Source organism: Prosopis cineraria, unplaced genomic scaffold, assembly GCF_029017545.1.
Source record: "Prosopis cineraria cultivar Desert tree isolate PC_DT_omini unplaced genomic scaffold, ASM2901754v1 PC5, whole genome shotgun sequence".
Taxonomy (NCBI): domain Eukaryota; kingdom Viridiplantae; phylum Streptophyta; class Magnoliopsida; order Fabales; family Fabaceae; genus Prosopis; species Prosopis cineraria.
The window spans coordinates 25252681-25270878 of NW_026555336.1; the positions used below are offsets into that span (position 1 = coordinate 25252681).

Below are 18198 nucleotides of genomic sequence, written 5' to 3' on the forward strand. Positions count from 1 at the left end.
ACAAGTGATTATGAATTCATGAGATTATCCATTCATTTACAATTAAATTTGCATAAATTCACTAGTAACCTTTTTAAAATTTAAAATTAACTATTCTTAAATTCATAAGTGATAATATATAAATTCATAAAATTATTTATCAATTTATAATTGACTTTTCAATTAATTGATTCATATCTAACCCGACTTAAATTCACAATTAATTTTATTTAAATTTACGAGTTACTTTTCATTGGTATTTTAATAATTATTTTTTAATTTTAAATAAAGATCATAACTTTTCCATGACATTTCAATAATTTGATATCTTTCATTATCATTAATGACTTGACAAGGTTTGTAATTATGATTTTCTTAATAAATTATTCATCCAATGGCAAAAGAAAAAATGTTGGCCAAATAATAAGGGCTTATTTAAAATTATTTTGTTTTATTGTTTTAAAAATTAATATTTTGTAAAATATTTTTTAAATGATAAAAAATAATAAAATAGTATTTTTGACATTATTTTTTATTCTGCAAATAATAATTTCAAAATATTTAAAAAAATATTTTTACTTTTTTATTCTTTAAAATAATATTTAATTTTTTTTTGACAAAATATTTTTTGAAATCACGTTAACAAGTCTTAAATTATTCGTCCAAACGTAAATCCCAAGCGGACTCCAAACACGTACACAGCGAAGTCAGCAATCCTGAGAGGAAGCATTTGAACACTTCGATAGGGTGGGGGCACACTGCAGATTCACCATCGCCAATACCACAGCTTGAGACTTCGATAGAGGAAATGATGTTGGATGGTACTGAAGACGAGGACAAATTCCTCGCTGCCGGAATCGCTGGCCTTCAACAGAATGCCTTCTATATGCACCGTGCACTGGTAACTCTATCAAACCCTAATATGTGCGAATTTGCTATCTGAAATCCAATCATGACCAAATTTTTGTTTTTTAATTCAATCTGGGATTTGTCTCAGGATTCGAACAATCTCAGGGATGCTTTGAAGTATTCAGCTCAGATGCTTTCTGAGCTTCGGACTTCCAAGCTTTCCCCTCACAAGTACTACGAACTCTGTAAGTTCACCCTCTGTCAGATCCACACTGTTTTTCTGTTGCTTATGTATGTTAGATCTTGAAACTGATATATGTTGGTTCCTTTTCAATGCTTCCTGAAATACGAAGCTGTAACTAATTTATTGTTTATGAATTGGATCTTTTTTGTGTACTTTAGACATGCGGGCCTTTGATCAATTAAGGAGGCTTGAGATCTTCTTCCAGGAAGAGACTCGTCGTGGATGCTCCATAATTGATCTTTATGAACTTGTTCAGCATGCTGGCAACATTTTGCCTCGGTTGTAAGTCATTCCTAAATCCTATATGATTTCACTTAAAAATTTGTGGCTGTTTCTTTTTATGCATATCTATAGTTCCTTATATTTTGTTCTACAATGGTGTCCTGATTTCAAGTTGCACAAATGCATGCTTTCAATAAATTCTACTTTTGTTTCCTTAGCTGATTTATTTTCTTATCTTTTCTTTGACATTTTATTTGAAATCTCTGAAGCAGAGAAATTTGCTATATAAAGGTTTGATGATTTGAAAGTTGCTGTAACATTTTATCCAAATATTTTGATATTTTGATTTTCATGATCAGGTATCTCCTCTGTACCGTAGGATCTGTTTACATCAAATCCAAGGAAGCTCCTGCTAAGGATGTTCTTAAGGATCTTGTGGAAATGTGCCGTGGCATCCAGAACCCTGTTCGTGGACTCTTCCTTAGAAGTTACCTTTCTCAAATCAGTAGGGATAAATTGCCTGATATTGGTTCTGAGTATGAAGGGTAAGTAAGCAAAATTTCCCCCTACTTCTATTCTCTTGGCGGGATCAATCCTCTCTGAGTCTGCTAGACGACAAGATATAGTGAGCTGACTCATCAGTTCTAAACATTGGGAGTGTAGTCACGTGTTCCACTTACCTTGTCTCCTTAAGTCCTTTCAGTCAAACCTAATCTAAATGCCATTGACCCTAATTTATAACTAATCTTGTTTTTTCTTTTCTTTTCTTTCATGCATGATGTGAATTACTGGTATTCCTCAGTTCCTTTCTCACCCGCCCTCGCTTTTTGTTCCTTCCCATTTCTAGGCTTCCTCTTCTTCCTCCTCTCACTCCACCGCTCACTGAGATTGTAGTTTGTCTTCATTGATGAACATAGCTTATTTATTAATTTTAAGCTGGACATTTTGAGATTGAACTTGATAATGCAGGGATTCAGACACTGTAACAGATGCTGTAGAGTTTGTGCTCCAAAATTTCACTGAGATGAACAAGCTTTGGGTGCGGATGCAACACCAGGTTGGTTAAGATATCTCTGCATTTTTACAGCTCATGTTTGGACATGCATGGTGTCACAATAGTTGCATGTCATGAGGGTACAATATATCATGAGAGCATGATTTCTGGTCATGCAGGTGTAGTTATGCATATGAGTCATTCATACTCTTAGCTGACCCTGAGTTGAGGCTTGCTGTCGGGCTTTCTGGTCTGCAGGGCCCTGCCCGAGATAAGGAGAAACGGGAGAAAGAAAGGAGTGAGCTGCGTGATCTTGTAATATCTGAAGCCTATACCTGGTTCACTTTACTGCAATGAGATTGCATACATTATCAAATGCTTATAGAAGGCTCGCCTCTTGCTTTTCTCATCCTTGATCTGTTATTAGGTGGGAAAGAATCTACATGTACTTGGTCAGATAGAGGGTGTTGATCTTGAAATGTACAAAGATGTTGTACTTCCCAGAGTACTAGAGCAGGTCTGAACTTTTTTTTTGTTATTTCCATTTCTACATGTACGGATGCCTGCTTGTTGACCAGCAAAACCCATTCTTAGTCTTCATTTATTTTGAATAGGTGGTAAATTGCAAGGATGAGATAGCCCAGTTTTACTTGATGGATTGCATAATTCAAGTCTTCCCTGATGAGTATCACTTGCAAACTCTAGACGTGTTGTTGGGTGCTTGCCCTCAACTTCAGGTTAGTGACATTGTACTTCTTTTTACCTTGGTATACTTTTTTCTCTTCTTACAATTCATTGTCTGTGACTGGGGAGAAGAGATACAGCAGTGAGAAAATTGTAGTCAAACAAGCCTAGAAGATGGAGAACCAAAAAAAAAAAAAAAACACAACTATAATCGCCAAATTTGTACTTGCTAATCACTGACAATTGCTCCTCATTTATATTCCCTCCTGATAGCCCAGGCATTTTTAGGGCTCCCAAACTATTTCACAAATTTTCTTTAGCTTTAAACCCATAAATTTGGAATTTGAGTATGGGCTGAATTGTATCTCTCCATCATTGATCATTAGGGTCTTGTTTGGAATGAAAAGAAAATTGGGAGGAGAGAAGCTTAGGGGAGGAAACTAGAGGAAAAAGACATTTTCGACCTTGTTTTCTCCTAATTTCCCCGTAGGGTGGAGAAAAACTTGAGGAATATCTTTATGCTAGGGAGGAAAATTGACTTTTCTTCTACTTATCTCCCCTAATTTTCTTTTCTCCCTCTTTTCCTCCCATTCCAAGTGGAGGATAAGAGTCTTTTTCAGATAAATGGATTAAGAGAAGAGTCTTGAAGCAAAGCCCTTTTCATGTGCAATAAAAGGAAGCCTCCCTGGCATATTTGACGTGCTTTTTGTCAATCAAGTTCCAGTGTTGATGCATTTTGCACTATGTTCTATTGTTGTGGTTCATAGCATGCATCTTAATGGTGCATTGTAAATAATTACTTATATGTAAAATACACTACCCTCTGCTTTCATTGGGGTGTTATTTTTGTCACTTCTCTTGGGCCACAGAAGCATCATGAGCATCCTTTTCTCTGGGCTACCTTTGTTTATAACCTCCTTTAGATAAGGTTGATATACAAATTAATCATTCCCCCATAGTTTAATTGATTGGTTAAAGGAAGTAAAAGTTTGGCCAAAGCTATTGCACAGTTTTTGCAACTGCATTAACCTATTTATTGAAATGAGCAATTGCTATGTTATGCTGCAGATTTAGTAGGTATTTTTCCTCAGTTTTTTTAGTGTGTAATGTTTACCGTATTTCACAGCCATCTGTGGACGTCAAGACGGTACTCTCCCAATTAATGGAAAGGCTTTCAAACTATGCTGCTTCAAGTGCGGAGGTGTTACCTGAGTTTTTGCAAGTAGAAGCATTTTCAAAGTTCAGCAATGCCATTAGCAAGGTGAATGAGGGATATTATTATGCATGCATTTTCCATCGTGTAATGTTGAATGGAAAAGTATCTGCAGGATTCAATGGATTATCTGATTTTGAAACTACGACATTTAGCCAAAGACTTCGCAGAGACTGATTGATAGAATCTTTGTGGATATTATGCTTACTTCTTTCCCTGTATTCAGTTAAAGAGATGAACACAAGTCCTTAATGATCTGTATATTCTAAAAGAAAATTACATTTTGAATTTTTTTCTGTTGGAAGAAATATACAGTAATATTGCTTAGTCGATGTATTTTGAGACCTCTTCACTTGAATCTCCATGCATGGGGAGTGGTTTTTTTTTTTTTTTTTTGGCAATTATATGAGCAGTAAATGTTGATAGCTATTTGTGTAGGATTCTCCTAAGGTATGTTTGTCATTGTTTTTTCCTTTCATAATTCATCTTTATTTGCATTGGATGGATTGTTAAGTATTGTCTTTTTCATTGTCATTGCTATATGTGAATTTTTATGTTGTCTTTCATATATTTTCAATATAGATGTTCCCCTTGAGATTTAAGAAGAAAAATGTTCCACATTCATGTTATGTTATGTTGTTTTTACTATATTATGTTATGGAATGTTACAAATCTTCATGGTTGTGCAGGTGATAGAAGCTCAGCCTGACATGCATACTGTTGGAGTTGTAACCCTATATTCTTCTCTTCTGACCTTCACTCTTCATGTCCACTCTGATCGACTTGATTATGCAGATCAAGTTTTGGTAAGTATCTATTGAAGCTGCTTGTGCACATTTGTGTTAACTGGTTGCTTTGTATGATTTGTTTAATTCTAAATGAACCGTCAAGGATAGATTCATACTCCTTTTCTTTCATGGATACACTATCTTGGTTAGCCCTCATATGCCAGAAAATAATGATATTACAGTTTATGCTTGTGTTATGATTGTGTCTATAGCAAGAAAAGGATGAAATTTGTTCAATTCCAGCTAAGTCTGTTCTTGCTTTTCACTTGTCTTGACAGGGGGCATGTGTGAGAAAACTCTCTGGCAAAGGGAAGATTGGCGACAGCAGGACAACAAAGCAGATTGTTGCTCTTTTAAGTGCCCCACTAGAAAAATATAATGATGTTGTGACTGCCTTAAAGCTTTCAAACTATCCTCGTGTCATGGAATACCTTGATATTCCTACAAATAAGGTCATGGCCAGTGTTATTATTCAAAGCATGATGAAAAACAGGACATGCATTTCTACTTCAGAAAAGGTATGCACTATTATAATTCTGCTCTTTGTTTGAGGTTCCTTCTGATGTGGGCTGTTTCTTTTGTAGGTTGAAGCATTGTTTGAACTGATCAAGGGGCTTATTAAGGATTCTGATGGAACTCCTACTGATGAGGTTATTGCAACTCACTGCTAGTTGTCAAACTTTTTTAATGCAGTTTAGTTTTACTTCTACACATTCCTTTTAAAGTCAACTATTTACATTTAAATTTAATCTATTAGGAGTAAAGACAAAATATCTATCTATTCGATCATCTCTCTTTTTTAACATTTTCCCTCCCCATTTAGTTGGATGAAGACGATTTCCAAGAGGAGCAGAACTCTGTTGCACGGTTAATCCAGATGCTTTATAATGAGGATCCAGAAGAGATGTTTAAGGTGTTTGAATTGCTGATGTTCATAATTAATGTTAATGAGTGAAGAAACACATTATATTTTCCTCTGCAACTTGTCGTCCTAGTGGCTGTTTATAGTTTCAAAGTATTCCAATTTTTAATATTGGTATTTTTGTGCTGCTGCTACGGTTTTTTCTCCCTCCCATGACATTGACCCTTGCCAATTTTGAATAGATCCTTACGTGTCAAGCATTGTAGTGCTGTGGACATGGGGTCAGAATAAACTGATCTTTTGCACTAACAATGTTTACCTAAATCATAGCTTGTCATGGGGCTGGGAAGAATGAGATTGGCTGCTTTGAATGATTCAAAGTCAAGTTTTATGATTTTTCATCTGATGACTGTAACTGCTTAACAATTAATACAAATTGTAGTGTTTACTTACTCTATTATGAGGTTTGCTTTGTTTGTTAATTCAACTTTTGCATCAATTTATGCCATGACTCTTAATTGCAGATTATAGATACTGTGAGGAAGCACATACTGACCGGAGGACCAAAACGTCTGCCTTTTACTGTTCCTCCTCTTGTCTTCTCTTCTCTAAAGGTTTTGCTAATAATTTCAAATATACACATGGTGGTACTTATCATGTGGTTACCTACATTTGTTGTATAGTGCTTGATCCTACACTAGTTAATGTTTTTCCCACCTGGTTGATGCAACGCACAATGAAATTGTATATCTATCGAAGCGTGAAAATGTTTAGGTGAAGAAGGGGTGAGATGGTTAACTAAGTTATTTAATGTGATTTTACGGTCCAAGAAAATGCCTGATGAGTGGAGGAGAAGTACATTAATTCCTATTTATAAAAATAAAGGAGATATTCAGAATTGTACTAATTATAGAGAGATTAAACTCATGAGCCACACAATGAAATTGTGGGAGAAAGTAATTGAGCACAGGTTGAGATTGGAGACAAGTATTTCTGAGAACCAATTTGGTTTTATGCTAGGTAGATCAACTACAGAGGTGATTTATTTACTAAGGGGATTAATGGAAAAGTATCGTTTTAAAGATAAAGATCTACACATGGTTTTTATTGATTTGGAAAAAGCTTATGACCGTATACCAAGAGAAGTGCTTTGGAAAGCGTTGGAAAAAAAGGGAGTACGGATTGCTTATATTAAAGCTATACAAGTATGTATGAGGGGGTAAAAACTAGTATAAAAACGCTTAGTGGTCAAACAAAGGATTTTCCTATAAAGATTGGAGTACATCAGGGATCATCTCTGAGTCCTTATTTGTTCAACTTGATTTTAAATGTTTTGACAGAACATATTTAAGAGGAAATCCTGAAATGTATGCTCTTTGCGGATGATATAGTTCTTATAGTAGAGACAAGAGAAGAGGTTAATTGCAAACTTGAGTTATGGAGGAGGACATTGGAGTCGAAAGGTTTTTGTCTGAGTAGAAGTAAGACGGAATATTTATATTGTAAATTTGGTAAAGGACTATTCGATAATAATTTGGAAGTGAAAGAGATCAAATTATACCTCAAGTGGAAAAGTTTAGATATTTGGGAGCCATTATTCAAAATGATGGCGAAATCAGTGGAGATATTTCACATAGAATTCAAGCTGGGTGGTTTAATTGGAGAAAAGCTAAAGGAGTTATTTGTGACTGTAAGGTGCCTAATAAACTTAAAGGAAAGTTTTATCGCACTGCTATTAGACCGGCAATATTATATAGTAGTGAATGCTAGGCTCTAACGGGACAGCAAGAGTATAAAGTTGGAGTAGCAGAGATGAGAATGTTACGATAGATGTGCAGACATACACGTAAAGATAAAATTCGAAATGAGCACGTACGCGAAAAAGTGAGGGTGGCACCTATTGAGGAAAAAATGGTAGAAAATCGATTGAGATGGTTTGGGCATGTACAAAGAAGACCAAGGGAGGCACCAGTGAGAAAGTGGAACATATAACTTTGAGTCCGATTAAGAGAGGTAGAGGAAGGCCTAAGAGAACACTCTTGGAAGTTGTTGAACGCGATCTCTTAATTAATAATATTCCTAAAAGCTTGATAAATGATAGAGCACAATGGCGTCTTGCAATCCATGTAGCGGACCCCACCTAGTGGGATAAAGGCTTGTTGTTGTTGTTGATGCAACGCACAGTCACACATAACTAAGATGCAACAATGGAGAATTTGGGAGTTTCAAAATTAGAGAGGAGGAAAGGAGGGGGATAGAACAGAAACTTGAAGGGAAGAGAAAACAGAGCGTGGGAGAGATAAGAGTTAGGTAGCTGAACAAAAGTATTTCATTTATCAAAATAAGTCTACATACAAGAGACTATCATAGACTATTTATAGAAGGGGTTTTCTCAACCAAGAAGTAAATCCACTTGCCAAAGTAAGGTGCGGGAATTCATCTAAGTAGCATCTAATCTTGAAATTCTAACAGACTTGGTAGTGAAAAATGAGACTGTAGAGAGCAAGCAATCTAATCATACTGATTTGGAAAACCGTTCCAATGAACGAGGTAGTTGAAGAGGTTATCATGAAATGGAAAAACAATATGCCTTTTCATAACCACAACAACATCCAGGTGATGTGCAGTAGGAATTTGACAAGTAGGAGAGCGATGTGTAGTAGAAATCTGATGAACTTGAACACCTATCTTATCAAGATTTCCAGCATGATAAATCTCGAAGGGTTTTCACTCATGATCTTTGGCCATCAATTCTAAATCTTGATTCAATTGAAGACTCATTCCTTCATATTTCACGGAGATTTCTTCTGATTCAACGCCCTTCTCTTGCTTCCTTATAACATCTATGTTAGCTTCATTTATTGCCTTGACCTCTTCCATAACTATGCTTTCACTTACAATAGAAAGCCCTATTTCATGACCACTAGTGCTGTTAATATTCCTTTTGTGGTAAGACATATAGATGAAGGTGGATTGAAGGGGGCACTATTTTCTTGAGTTGTCAAAACATCATGATCCTCTTTAGCTTTTGAAAATTTTATCTTAGTGCCATGTTGTCTACCCAAACATTTGTGAGCCCTCTTAATTTCTTCAAACTTGTGATCTACAGCTTGTTTGAATTCCTTAACTCCATGGTTTGTATACTTCCTTGGAGCCCTTCCGTATTCGTTAGGGTTATTTGTGTGATTTTGGTATTGTTGGCCATAATAGAGTTAAGGATTATGATTTCTAGGTTAGTGTATCTTGAGGAGACAAAAAGGTTTGAATTTTATCACAAAGGAAGCTTATCTTTGATGATTCTTGCGTATAAGATAGGTCATCACAGAAGAACCTTGTGAAACAGCATTAAAAATGACAAAATTCAAGTTCTGGGAGACTGTTCAAACGGGTGTGATGGTGTTTGGGTGTGTGATCTCATCACTTTAGGTTCATGGAGTTGACAAGCCATGACATTACCATAGAATTTTCTGCATACCATGTATCATATTTTGGATCATTGGTTGCTTGTTGGGTTGCTTCTTCACCCGTCAGGTACTTCTCTTGACCTTTTCCATGCGCAAACAAGAGAACACTTTTGGACCAGTGCAAGTAGTTATACTTATTGCCATTCAGTTTGTGGCCCACTATAGCAGGAGGAAATGCATTGGTGACTAGGCTTCATGTGACTTCGGGCTTGGGTCAACAATGTTTCCCTGGAAGGCACCAAACTTGCCAAAGTTTACAGGATTTTGAGACAGCCTGACACTTTTATACGATGAAGGAACTCAGATAATATTGTTACTTGTATAGATACTAAATAGGGTTACAATATAAGGAGGTCAGCTAGAAATGATCATGCGATCAGATCCTCAAGCTTACAATCAATGACACAGAAAATAAAAGATAATAAAGAGCATTGATTTGATCCCATGATATTAGGGATATATTAAGATAACAACTAACTAGGGCTTTACTAGGAAGAGAATAATTAATTGGCCAAGCCTTATATTCAATATGTACAATGAGCTACTGTATAAGAAGTAGGCCAAAATATCAGGATGTTTCAATTTTTGTGTACCAATATCATGCTATAAAGATTCAGCGTTACGGGCAGCAACTAGAGCTGCAACAATTCTACTTTTATTACTGTTATTCTAGCAAATAGGAGCATTTATTAATTGTTTCCATTGTACAATCTACAGTTGGTCAGACAGTTGCAAGGTCAAGATGAAAATCCTTTTGGAGATGCAGCAACATCACCAAAGAAAATCTTTCAGCTTTTGAATCAGGTGATGTCGATTGCCTAGTCCTTAGAATTCCTATTTGATATTTTCTGACTGTTGAAACTCAATTGTTTCTTTGCTTTTGATTTGTGTTAAATGCAAAGAATTTTGGCGATATGCAGGTGTATCTGATACTTAGATAACTTTTTTTTAATTATTCAGACAATTGAAACTCTGTCAGCTGTTCCTGCACCAGAATTGGCTCTACGATTGTACTTGTTATGTGCTGAGGTGCTGGAAAATGTTTGTTTAAGTGCCCCAAAACAATATTTAATAATATTATTGCTGACTATCATGTTTCTTTTCATCAGGCTGCAAATGACTCTGATCTAGAGCCCGTTGCATATGAATTTTTCACCCAAGCTTATATTTTGTATGAAGAAGAAATTTCTGTAAGTTGCCTGCTCATCTTTAGCTGTCCTACTCAACCTCCTATCTCCACCTTAAGGGTGAGAAATAGGGGTGAGGTTGGAGGAGGAAGCTTTCTAATGGTGATAATTCGTGTTAACCATTCTCATTTTTATATTTGTGTGGCTATATTAGGATTCCAGATCGCAGGTTACTGCTATGCATTTAATAATAGGAACCCTTCAAAGGATGCATGTCTTTGGTGTTGAGAATAGGGATACGCTAACGCACAAGGCCACTGGGGTGATTATTAAGTTCATTTTTTATGTAATTCTCGTGAATGTTTTCTTCTAAAATCTTATGTGGTCTCAATTCATTGGATAGTATTCAGCAAAGCTCTTGAAGAAGCCAGATCAATGCAGAGCTGTTTATGCATGCTCACATCTGTTTTGGGTTGATGATCATGATGACTTGAAAGATGGAGAGAGGTTTGTTTCTCTCTGACATTATGAGTCCCAAGAGTCCTGAGGAATGGTCAAATCTTTTATATGGACGTGTTTGTTGTCGAGTTTGAGGTATTTCCAAATTGCAGATTTCAACAGAAACTGTTCCTCAAATTCTGCTGTTTACGTATTCTCACTTATCATTGTAAACTTCTCCATTCAATGCATGTGTAGTTGCCCTATGTGATATTAATTCGTCAGTATTTGGAGAGGCAGATTAAATGCAGATGGGGAATGGTCTAAGTTTGAAATAATGATGGGCGTTTATTTATTAATTTGCTTTCAGTTACTCTTGTTTTGGGTCATTTTCTCATCATTATTTTGAACCAGAGTTCTGTTATGCCTCAAGCGAGCTTTAAGAATTGCAAATGCTGCCCAACAAATGGCAAATGCAGCACGAGGTAGCACTGGATCAGTTGTGCTTTTCATTGAGATATTGAACAAGTAAGAGTAGCATCCACAATCTCAATTTAAAATTCAACTCTAGCGGAAAGTTGAATTGAATAATCATGCTGTGCTTGTTTTGCAAGGTACCTATACTTCTTTGAGAAGGGTAACCCACAAGTCAACGTTGCTGCTATCCAAGGCCTAATTGAGTTAATCATGACTGAAATGCAAAGTGACACCGCAACCCCTGATCCAGCTGCAGATGCTTTCCTTGCGAGCACACTGCGATATATTCAGTTTCAGAAACAAAAAGGTGGTACGGTTGGAGAGAAGTATGAGCCCATCAAGGTTTGACTTTGGTTTGGACATGAAGCCATTTTTGGGCCTCGTTCTTTTTACTACGAGTTTCTAGTGTTTCCTTTTCTGAATTTCAACCAAGAGGCTTGAGACTTGAGAGTTTGTCTTCCGATCAGGTTCGACAACCCATTCATTTAGTCAGTAACCAGGAAAAAAAATAATAATAAAATATATATTATATATATAACCTTGGTTTCACTATGTATCTTTTGTTTTCGCCAACTTATTTTACCAATGAAGAGAATTTATTCGTTGTAGTACTGTTGCTCGATTTAGAAAATTATGCACAATAGTCAACAAAGGGTGGATTTATGGTTATATAGACATTTTTATTCAGTGTTTTATCTTAACTATCAAATCTTGCCCAAGTATTAAGGCGTGCGATATCTAAAATTCCTTGGTCAATATGAGACAAGACATGCAATGTGAAGAAAGAATAAATGTATCTTGAAATAATATCATCGTTGTCTATGTTAAACTAAAATAAACTGATGTATAATGTTTATTATTATTTCAAATTATGTGATCTTTAAAGCTTTTGTACGTCCTGTGCAATGGTATGGATTGGTGCTTGTTTGTAAGGGTGTTTAAAATTGGTTCAAATCGGTTATATACCAAATCAAATTAACTAAATTGACATGAATGGATCGGAAGTGATTATAATTTGATTTTTTTATTTTTGGTAATAAATTATAATTTGATTTAGGATTGAGCAACTGCTGGGGTGTGTTTGCTTGAGGAAGTGCTTGGCTCGTTATGTATGGGGTCAAATTGGGTTGGGCATGCCTATACCCTTGCAAGCTTGTTTAGGTTTGTTTTAAAAACAAGGTGGTCTAACTTGTATGAATTGAAATGGGTTAGTATTCCAACCTAGTATTGCTGCTGAATTATCAGGTATTTTAAAAGGTTTTTAGCTTGGTTGGAATGTTTAACTTATTAAGATCAACTTATACTGAATTTTTGAAAGCCTTCTCTTATCTAGCACAACTTTTCTGGTAGTCATCTTTTAATGTCAAACATCAAGAAAATCAAAAAACTTGTTCTGAGAGATTGATTAGTCACTCTTGATCATGACTTTAGAGAAGTAAACAAATGCGTTGATCTGCTCGCGCGTGAAACTTCTCATGAAAATTATGATTTCATTATTTATAATGAACCATCTATAGCTTGTAGGTTTATTTTGGACTCTAATGTAACTTGATTTTTGTAATTCTCTCATGGCTTTGTCCATCTCCTTATATTCAAAAAGAAAAAAAAAGGTGTTAGTATTGTTTGGTCAAATATGTTTTTGGTCACATAAATATTGAAAGATGGAAATAGTAGCTTTAATGCTCATAGATCATATGACTTAAAATGGGCCTGTGAACACCTTTTACTGTTTGACATATTAATTTGGAAAAGGAAACAAAATATATAAGGTTGGGTTGGACTATTTAAATTGTGTTATATAGTTTATGAACTTACTTTTTTCTTTGATTTTTTTTTTTGGAAAGATTATAAGTTACTTAAGCTGATTACTTTATTAAGGTGCCCATGGTGAGGTGCTCTATTAAATGAGGAGCCATTAGCCAAAAAGTTTTCTTGTTTTTTTTTTTTTGTTTGGGTTGGTGAAAGGGGGCAAATATGAATTAATCAAAATAAAATCATAAAATCGCAATACTAGTTTAACTTTCAATTGGATGGAGGTCCAAAAAGAAGGGAGGCAAGAAGCTTAACGAGAGAAGTAAAGCACCAATGACAGTTGAGTCTAGCAAATGAAGTGCTGTTTGGATTTCAGTTGGGTATAATATATTATAAAAATAATTGATTAAGTGGTAGATTTTAATCATAATTAATTATATTATAATGCAATATGTTTGGATATTATTTTTCTAAAATTAATTCTAACAGAATTGAAGATGTTTGGATAATTTTATCAAAATTAAATTTTTAGCTATATAAATTACTATATAATTTAATTTTTAAATATCAAATATTAATTTTTTGAAGATACAAAGTTTCAATTTTATTAAGAAAAAAAAGAAAAAGAAGAGAGTTTATTTTTATTTTTATTAAATTATGCGCTTTGTAATTTTTTTTGGGCTTGTCTTTGTAATTTTTCCCAACATTTTTGACAACTTTTGGTAGGAAGTAGATGGAAGTAGCTCACAGGAAACGTGCGTATGGGCTCAGAATCAATTTTTGTCCTTTTCTAACTGTTTGGGTAATTTGCTGGAAAAATTAATTTTGGGAGGGGGGGAATCGATTTTTTCTCCTATCCAAACACATGCAGAGTTAGTTTTTCACAAATTGATGAATTAAGATTTACATTTTTATTGAAAGAGGTACTCATATTTAGTATTTGATTGTACCTTGAATTACAATTCTTTAATAGAATGATACCTATAAACAATTAAAAAAGAAGTAAAACAGTTCCCAAGAAGGGGGGAAAAAAAAAGCAAGTGAAAAAGATCTTCATTGACAACACCATGTTGCCGTGATGATGTGGAAAGATTGAAATGTATCCTTCGACCACATATAATGGCAATGGGATCAAGCTAAAAACTATTATTAAAGAAAAAAAGTTAAGCACAGTTGATCTCAAACATGAAAAATGGAAGTAAGGCGTAGATGCTTCTTTTTCTTTCTTGCAAGTAAAAACCTTCTGAATCATTTCCATATTCCTCGTGTTTATCTTGCAACTCCAAATTAGATTACAATGATGATGACTTGCTTTAGTGATTCCTTCTGATTATCATCAATCAATTTCAAAATCAAATTGTGAAAGATAGATAAATCTTGCCCAATAATTAGATCATCAGACCTGATCCCTAGAGCACGAAACTAGATAGTTCGAGTATGAGGGCATATGGTGAATAAATATACTAAAGATTCATTATCTTGGAATCCAAACGAACATAATATAATTGTTTGTAGCTGGGATGCTGATTCTAAAGAATATTTGTTGAGGGAGTAGCTTTATTAAGCAATTTCCAAAGGAAAAAGAAGATATTCATAGGGGAGAAGTAATCTCCAAATTAACTGAAAATTACTGTTGTGGTGGTTCCTAATTGAGGTTCGTCTTAAAGAGATGCTTAAAGCCATCTTTAACAAGATAACTTCCATGAAAATTCCCCGTCCAAACCAACCGATCCTCATAATTTGCAAGAGAAATTAGATTAGCAAGAATTTGTGAAACAGAGGCCTGATTTTATATATTCTGTAGAAGAGTTGTTACAAGATAGGGGAAGCCAAGGGTTCGAACGAACTTGAATGAGATCAGAAACCTTAGTGAGGAAAGTTTCAAAAGTAGCTTTGTATCTTTGATCATGAGACACCCAAATAGGTTATCCCAGACAAATACTCTGCCTATTACCCACTCTCCATTTGAATTTAAAAGAAACTGTTGAAGGACACTGACTAATTAATATAGATAAAATAATTAAGGATGACTCTAGAATTTTGAAGAAGCAAGCTAATGACGGTAAAATAAGATAGTCCTAGAATGTTCTTGCTATCACCTACTTAAACTCACTTAGTTGGGGAATGGCGGCGGGCAAATTCTAGAGCCTCTGCGCAAAACTCTCATTGACATCCTCCAAGTATAAATATGTGTGCGCGCACCAAGCAAGTGTTAAAAGAGAAAGAGAAGCCAAAGTGAAGAAGCATTAGAAGAGACTGTGTGCTTGCTCTATGAGAGTGAAGCAAGCACGCAAAAGTGAAGTGTGCAAAAAAGAGAAGAAACTAAAGTAAGTGTGTAATAAGTGATTTGGCCAAAAAAAAAAAAGTGTGCAATGAGTGAGTCACATTACAAAGAGAGAGAATGTTGAAAAGTCAAGAAGAAAGTGTGTAAACTATTGTTTTGTAGTGCAAGTTTTGCTTCATTGAAGTCCTTTCTTTCTTGTCCAAACCTTGCATCAATTATTTGGAGGTTCTTCCAGCCCAAATTCCAATAGAAACCAACTTAGCAGGACTTTAAATACTCTTCCAAACCCAAGATTTATTGCAGGGTAATTGTATTATGCGTGACGTGAAGCTTTAAGGTTTACATATTTAATCTTCAGAGTTTCGTACAACAACGAACCTTCTTTTGAATTTAGGGAGAATGACAATTAAGGACCTGCTAAGAATATTAATTCCAATTACGGACCATAAAATTTTGAAATCCGAGTTAAGGACCATGGTCCTTAATTGTGATAAAAAAATAAAATTTGTGAGGTGGGATTCACTAACGTGACTTGGGAATTCACTAACCCAACTTGAGAAAATTACTAACGTATATTGTGAAAACATGAAACCCCACTTGGAAATGGAATGTTTAACAAAAATCGTCACTTGGAATTCACTAACTAGACTTGAAAAAATTTCTAACATATATTGTGAAAAAATGAAACCCCACTTGAGAATCATTAATAAAAAGTGACTTATCCAAATTGGTTTTTTTATTAAACAATTGATTCCCAAGTGAAGTTTCATGTTTTCACAATATATGTTAAAAATTTTTCCAAGTCTAGTTAGTGCATTCCCAAGTGGCGCTTTTTTAAACATTCCATTTTCAAGTGGGGTTTCATGTTTTCACAATATATGTTACAAATTTTCTTAAGTTGGGTTAGTGAATTTTTAAATGGTAATAATGAATTCCACCTCACAAATTTCATTTTTTTTATCACAATTAAGGACCATGATTCTTAACTCGGATTTCAAAATTTCACGATTCGTAATTGAGATTAATGTTCTTAGCAGGTCCTTAATTGTCATTCTCCCTTAAATCTATTAGCCTCCAAATTTACTTGGCAAGCAGTTGCTGATTCATCAATTGCATAGGCCATAACCCCAACCCTCCTTCATTAATAGTACTACCATTGCAATAACAACAACAAAAATAAACCTTATTTCACTATATAAAATAAGTTATATAGATTGTACTGTGTCATTGTACTCTATTAATAACCAAGCCTTTGGTTATATTGTTAACCAAAAGGTTTTATTTAACAACTTTTGTGAGTGTGCTCTATTTTCTTTAATCCTTCCCTATTCCTCTTCACTGGGCTTAAGACTATTTATTTCTCTTTCCTCACTAGTGCCTCCCATCTATATATATATTTAGACCATCTCAAATGATTTTCTATTATTTTCTCAATAAATACCATGCCCATTTTTTCTTGTATATACTCATTATGGATTTTGGGCCTGTTTGTTTAATATTTACAAAATGATTTTTAAAAAGTTTAGAGATTCTATAAAAAGAAATTCATTTTGTAGATATTTTATAAAAAGTAGACATTATTTTATGCTCGGTTATAATAATAAAAATAGTGATTATTATCTAGTTATTTTTAAATTTTATGATACATTCAAAATGATTATAAAAATAATTTGTTATTTAATTATTTTAAAATTTTATAATATCTTTGTGTATCCCATATTTTTAAAATATCCACTCTCATTCACTACATCGGATTGTTTTCAGGAGCTACCCAAAATAACTTCTCAAAATAATCAGAAATATATTTTTTTTTCTTTCAGATTTTGATTATTTTTAAAAGTTTAAACAAACATTATAAAATAGGCTTAAATGGAAAAAATGCCTTGAAATTTTTTCTCCAAGGGTGCTTGACATTTTAAACTTTTTTTTAGCATTTTTTCCTTGGAAGTTTAAAAAAAATATTTTTTGCCCTACCATTAAATATAAAAAATGTTGATCGTTAAATTGAAGTTTGACTAACAGTTAATGGCCTATGTGCCCTGAAACTTTTCTCCAAGGGCACTGGGTATCCTGATCTTTTGTTTGGAGCATTTTTGCTCTATAAGTTTTAAAAAAGAAGGCAATTTTGCTTTACCATCAGTATTGACCGTGACAGCAAGAACACGTCCATTAACATCAATAACAATAGCAAGAACAACTCTATGAATAGCAAGAAAAAAATCAAAAACATAAATAAAAGTTCAAGCAAGGAATAAGAAATTGAAGAAAAGAAGAAGAAAATCATCTGTGAGTCTCATTGGCACCTTTGTGCTTTCAAATCTAAGAGCTCATGTCCTCACATCCAATTTTTTTTTTTCCTTTTTCATTGCAATTTTTATTCAGTCTCATGCAAAGTGTCAATCCCCCCTCTGATAATTGTTGGGAGACAATGGAGCTCAATTCCAAATCATTCAAAACCATACCTATGCCTGGAAACAATCAATTATTCATTGAGTCAATCCATATAAACTTGGCTGCGTGGAAGCTCTCTTCTTCTATATTTGACAATTCCACTACCTCACTCAACTACAATGACTCTGCAAACTCTGACCCTGACTCAGATGCTTCTGAGGGCTTTGTAGCATCAAACTTGACCAAGGTAGTGGTGGTGAAAGTGGTGGCTTGGATATTACGTGAGGAGCACGTGGCAGGTTAGGGGAGGATGATGACAACCTGAGGGAAGTTAAGAATGATGGATTTGCCTTTGATGGACAGAGCAGTGACATCGTAGGTTTAAGCTGCCATTTCTGAGGGTGAAGTGCGAGACTTCTTGTAAGGCTTG

At 34.6% G+C, this 18198-nt stretch overlaps 1 protein-coding gene across 2 annotated transcripts; it reads left to right on the forward strand.

Annotated features, from left to right (window-relative positions):
* Positions 1-659: 659 nt before the first annotated feature.
* Positions 660-12010, forward strand: LOC129311095 (vacuolar protein sorting-associated protein 35A-like). 2 transcript variants are annotated; one of them, XM_054953084.1, is made up of 21 exons: positions 660-880; positions 977-1073; positions 1231-1354; positions 1654-1839; positions 2264-2351; positions 2547-2603; positions 2716-2805; positions 2903-3025; positions 4099-4233; positions 4875-4991; positions 5252-5491; positions 5558-5623; positions 5797-5886; positions 6360-6449; positions 10017-10103; positions 10260-10328; positions 10409-10489; positions 10641-10748; positions 10830-10933; positions 11279-11392; positions 11479-12010. In XM_054953084.1, the coding sequence occupies exons 1-21, from the start codon at positions 788-790 to the stop codon at positions 11687-11689; spliced, it is 2370 nt and encodes a 789-aa protein (XP_054809059.1). In that variant the 5' UTR covers positions 660-787; the 3' UTR covers positions 11690-12010. The 2 variants fall into 2 exon arrangements, with proteins under 2 accessions (XP_054809059.1, XP_054809060.1); XM_054953085.1 differs by lacking the exons at positions 660-880; positions 977-1073 and having other exon boundaries at positions 1246-1354; positions 1674-1839.
* Positions 12011-18198: the final 6188 nt, after the last annotated feature.

Excerpts from the sequence above, each read along its gene's own strand:
- LOC129311095 (XM_054953084.1), top strand. The coding sequence starts at position 788 with ATGATGTTGGATGGTACTGAAGACGAGGACAAATTCCTCGCTGCCGGA. Across the intron at positions 5,624-5,796 it reads ATGGAACTCCTACTGATGAG|TTGGATGAAGACGATTTCCA; the intron begins GTTATTGCAACT and ends CTCCCCATTTAG. Across the intron at positions 10,329-10,408 it reads TGTACTTGTTATGTGCTGAG|GCTGCAAATGACTCTGATCT; the intron begins GTGCTGGAAAAT and ends TCTTTTCATCAG.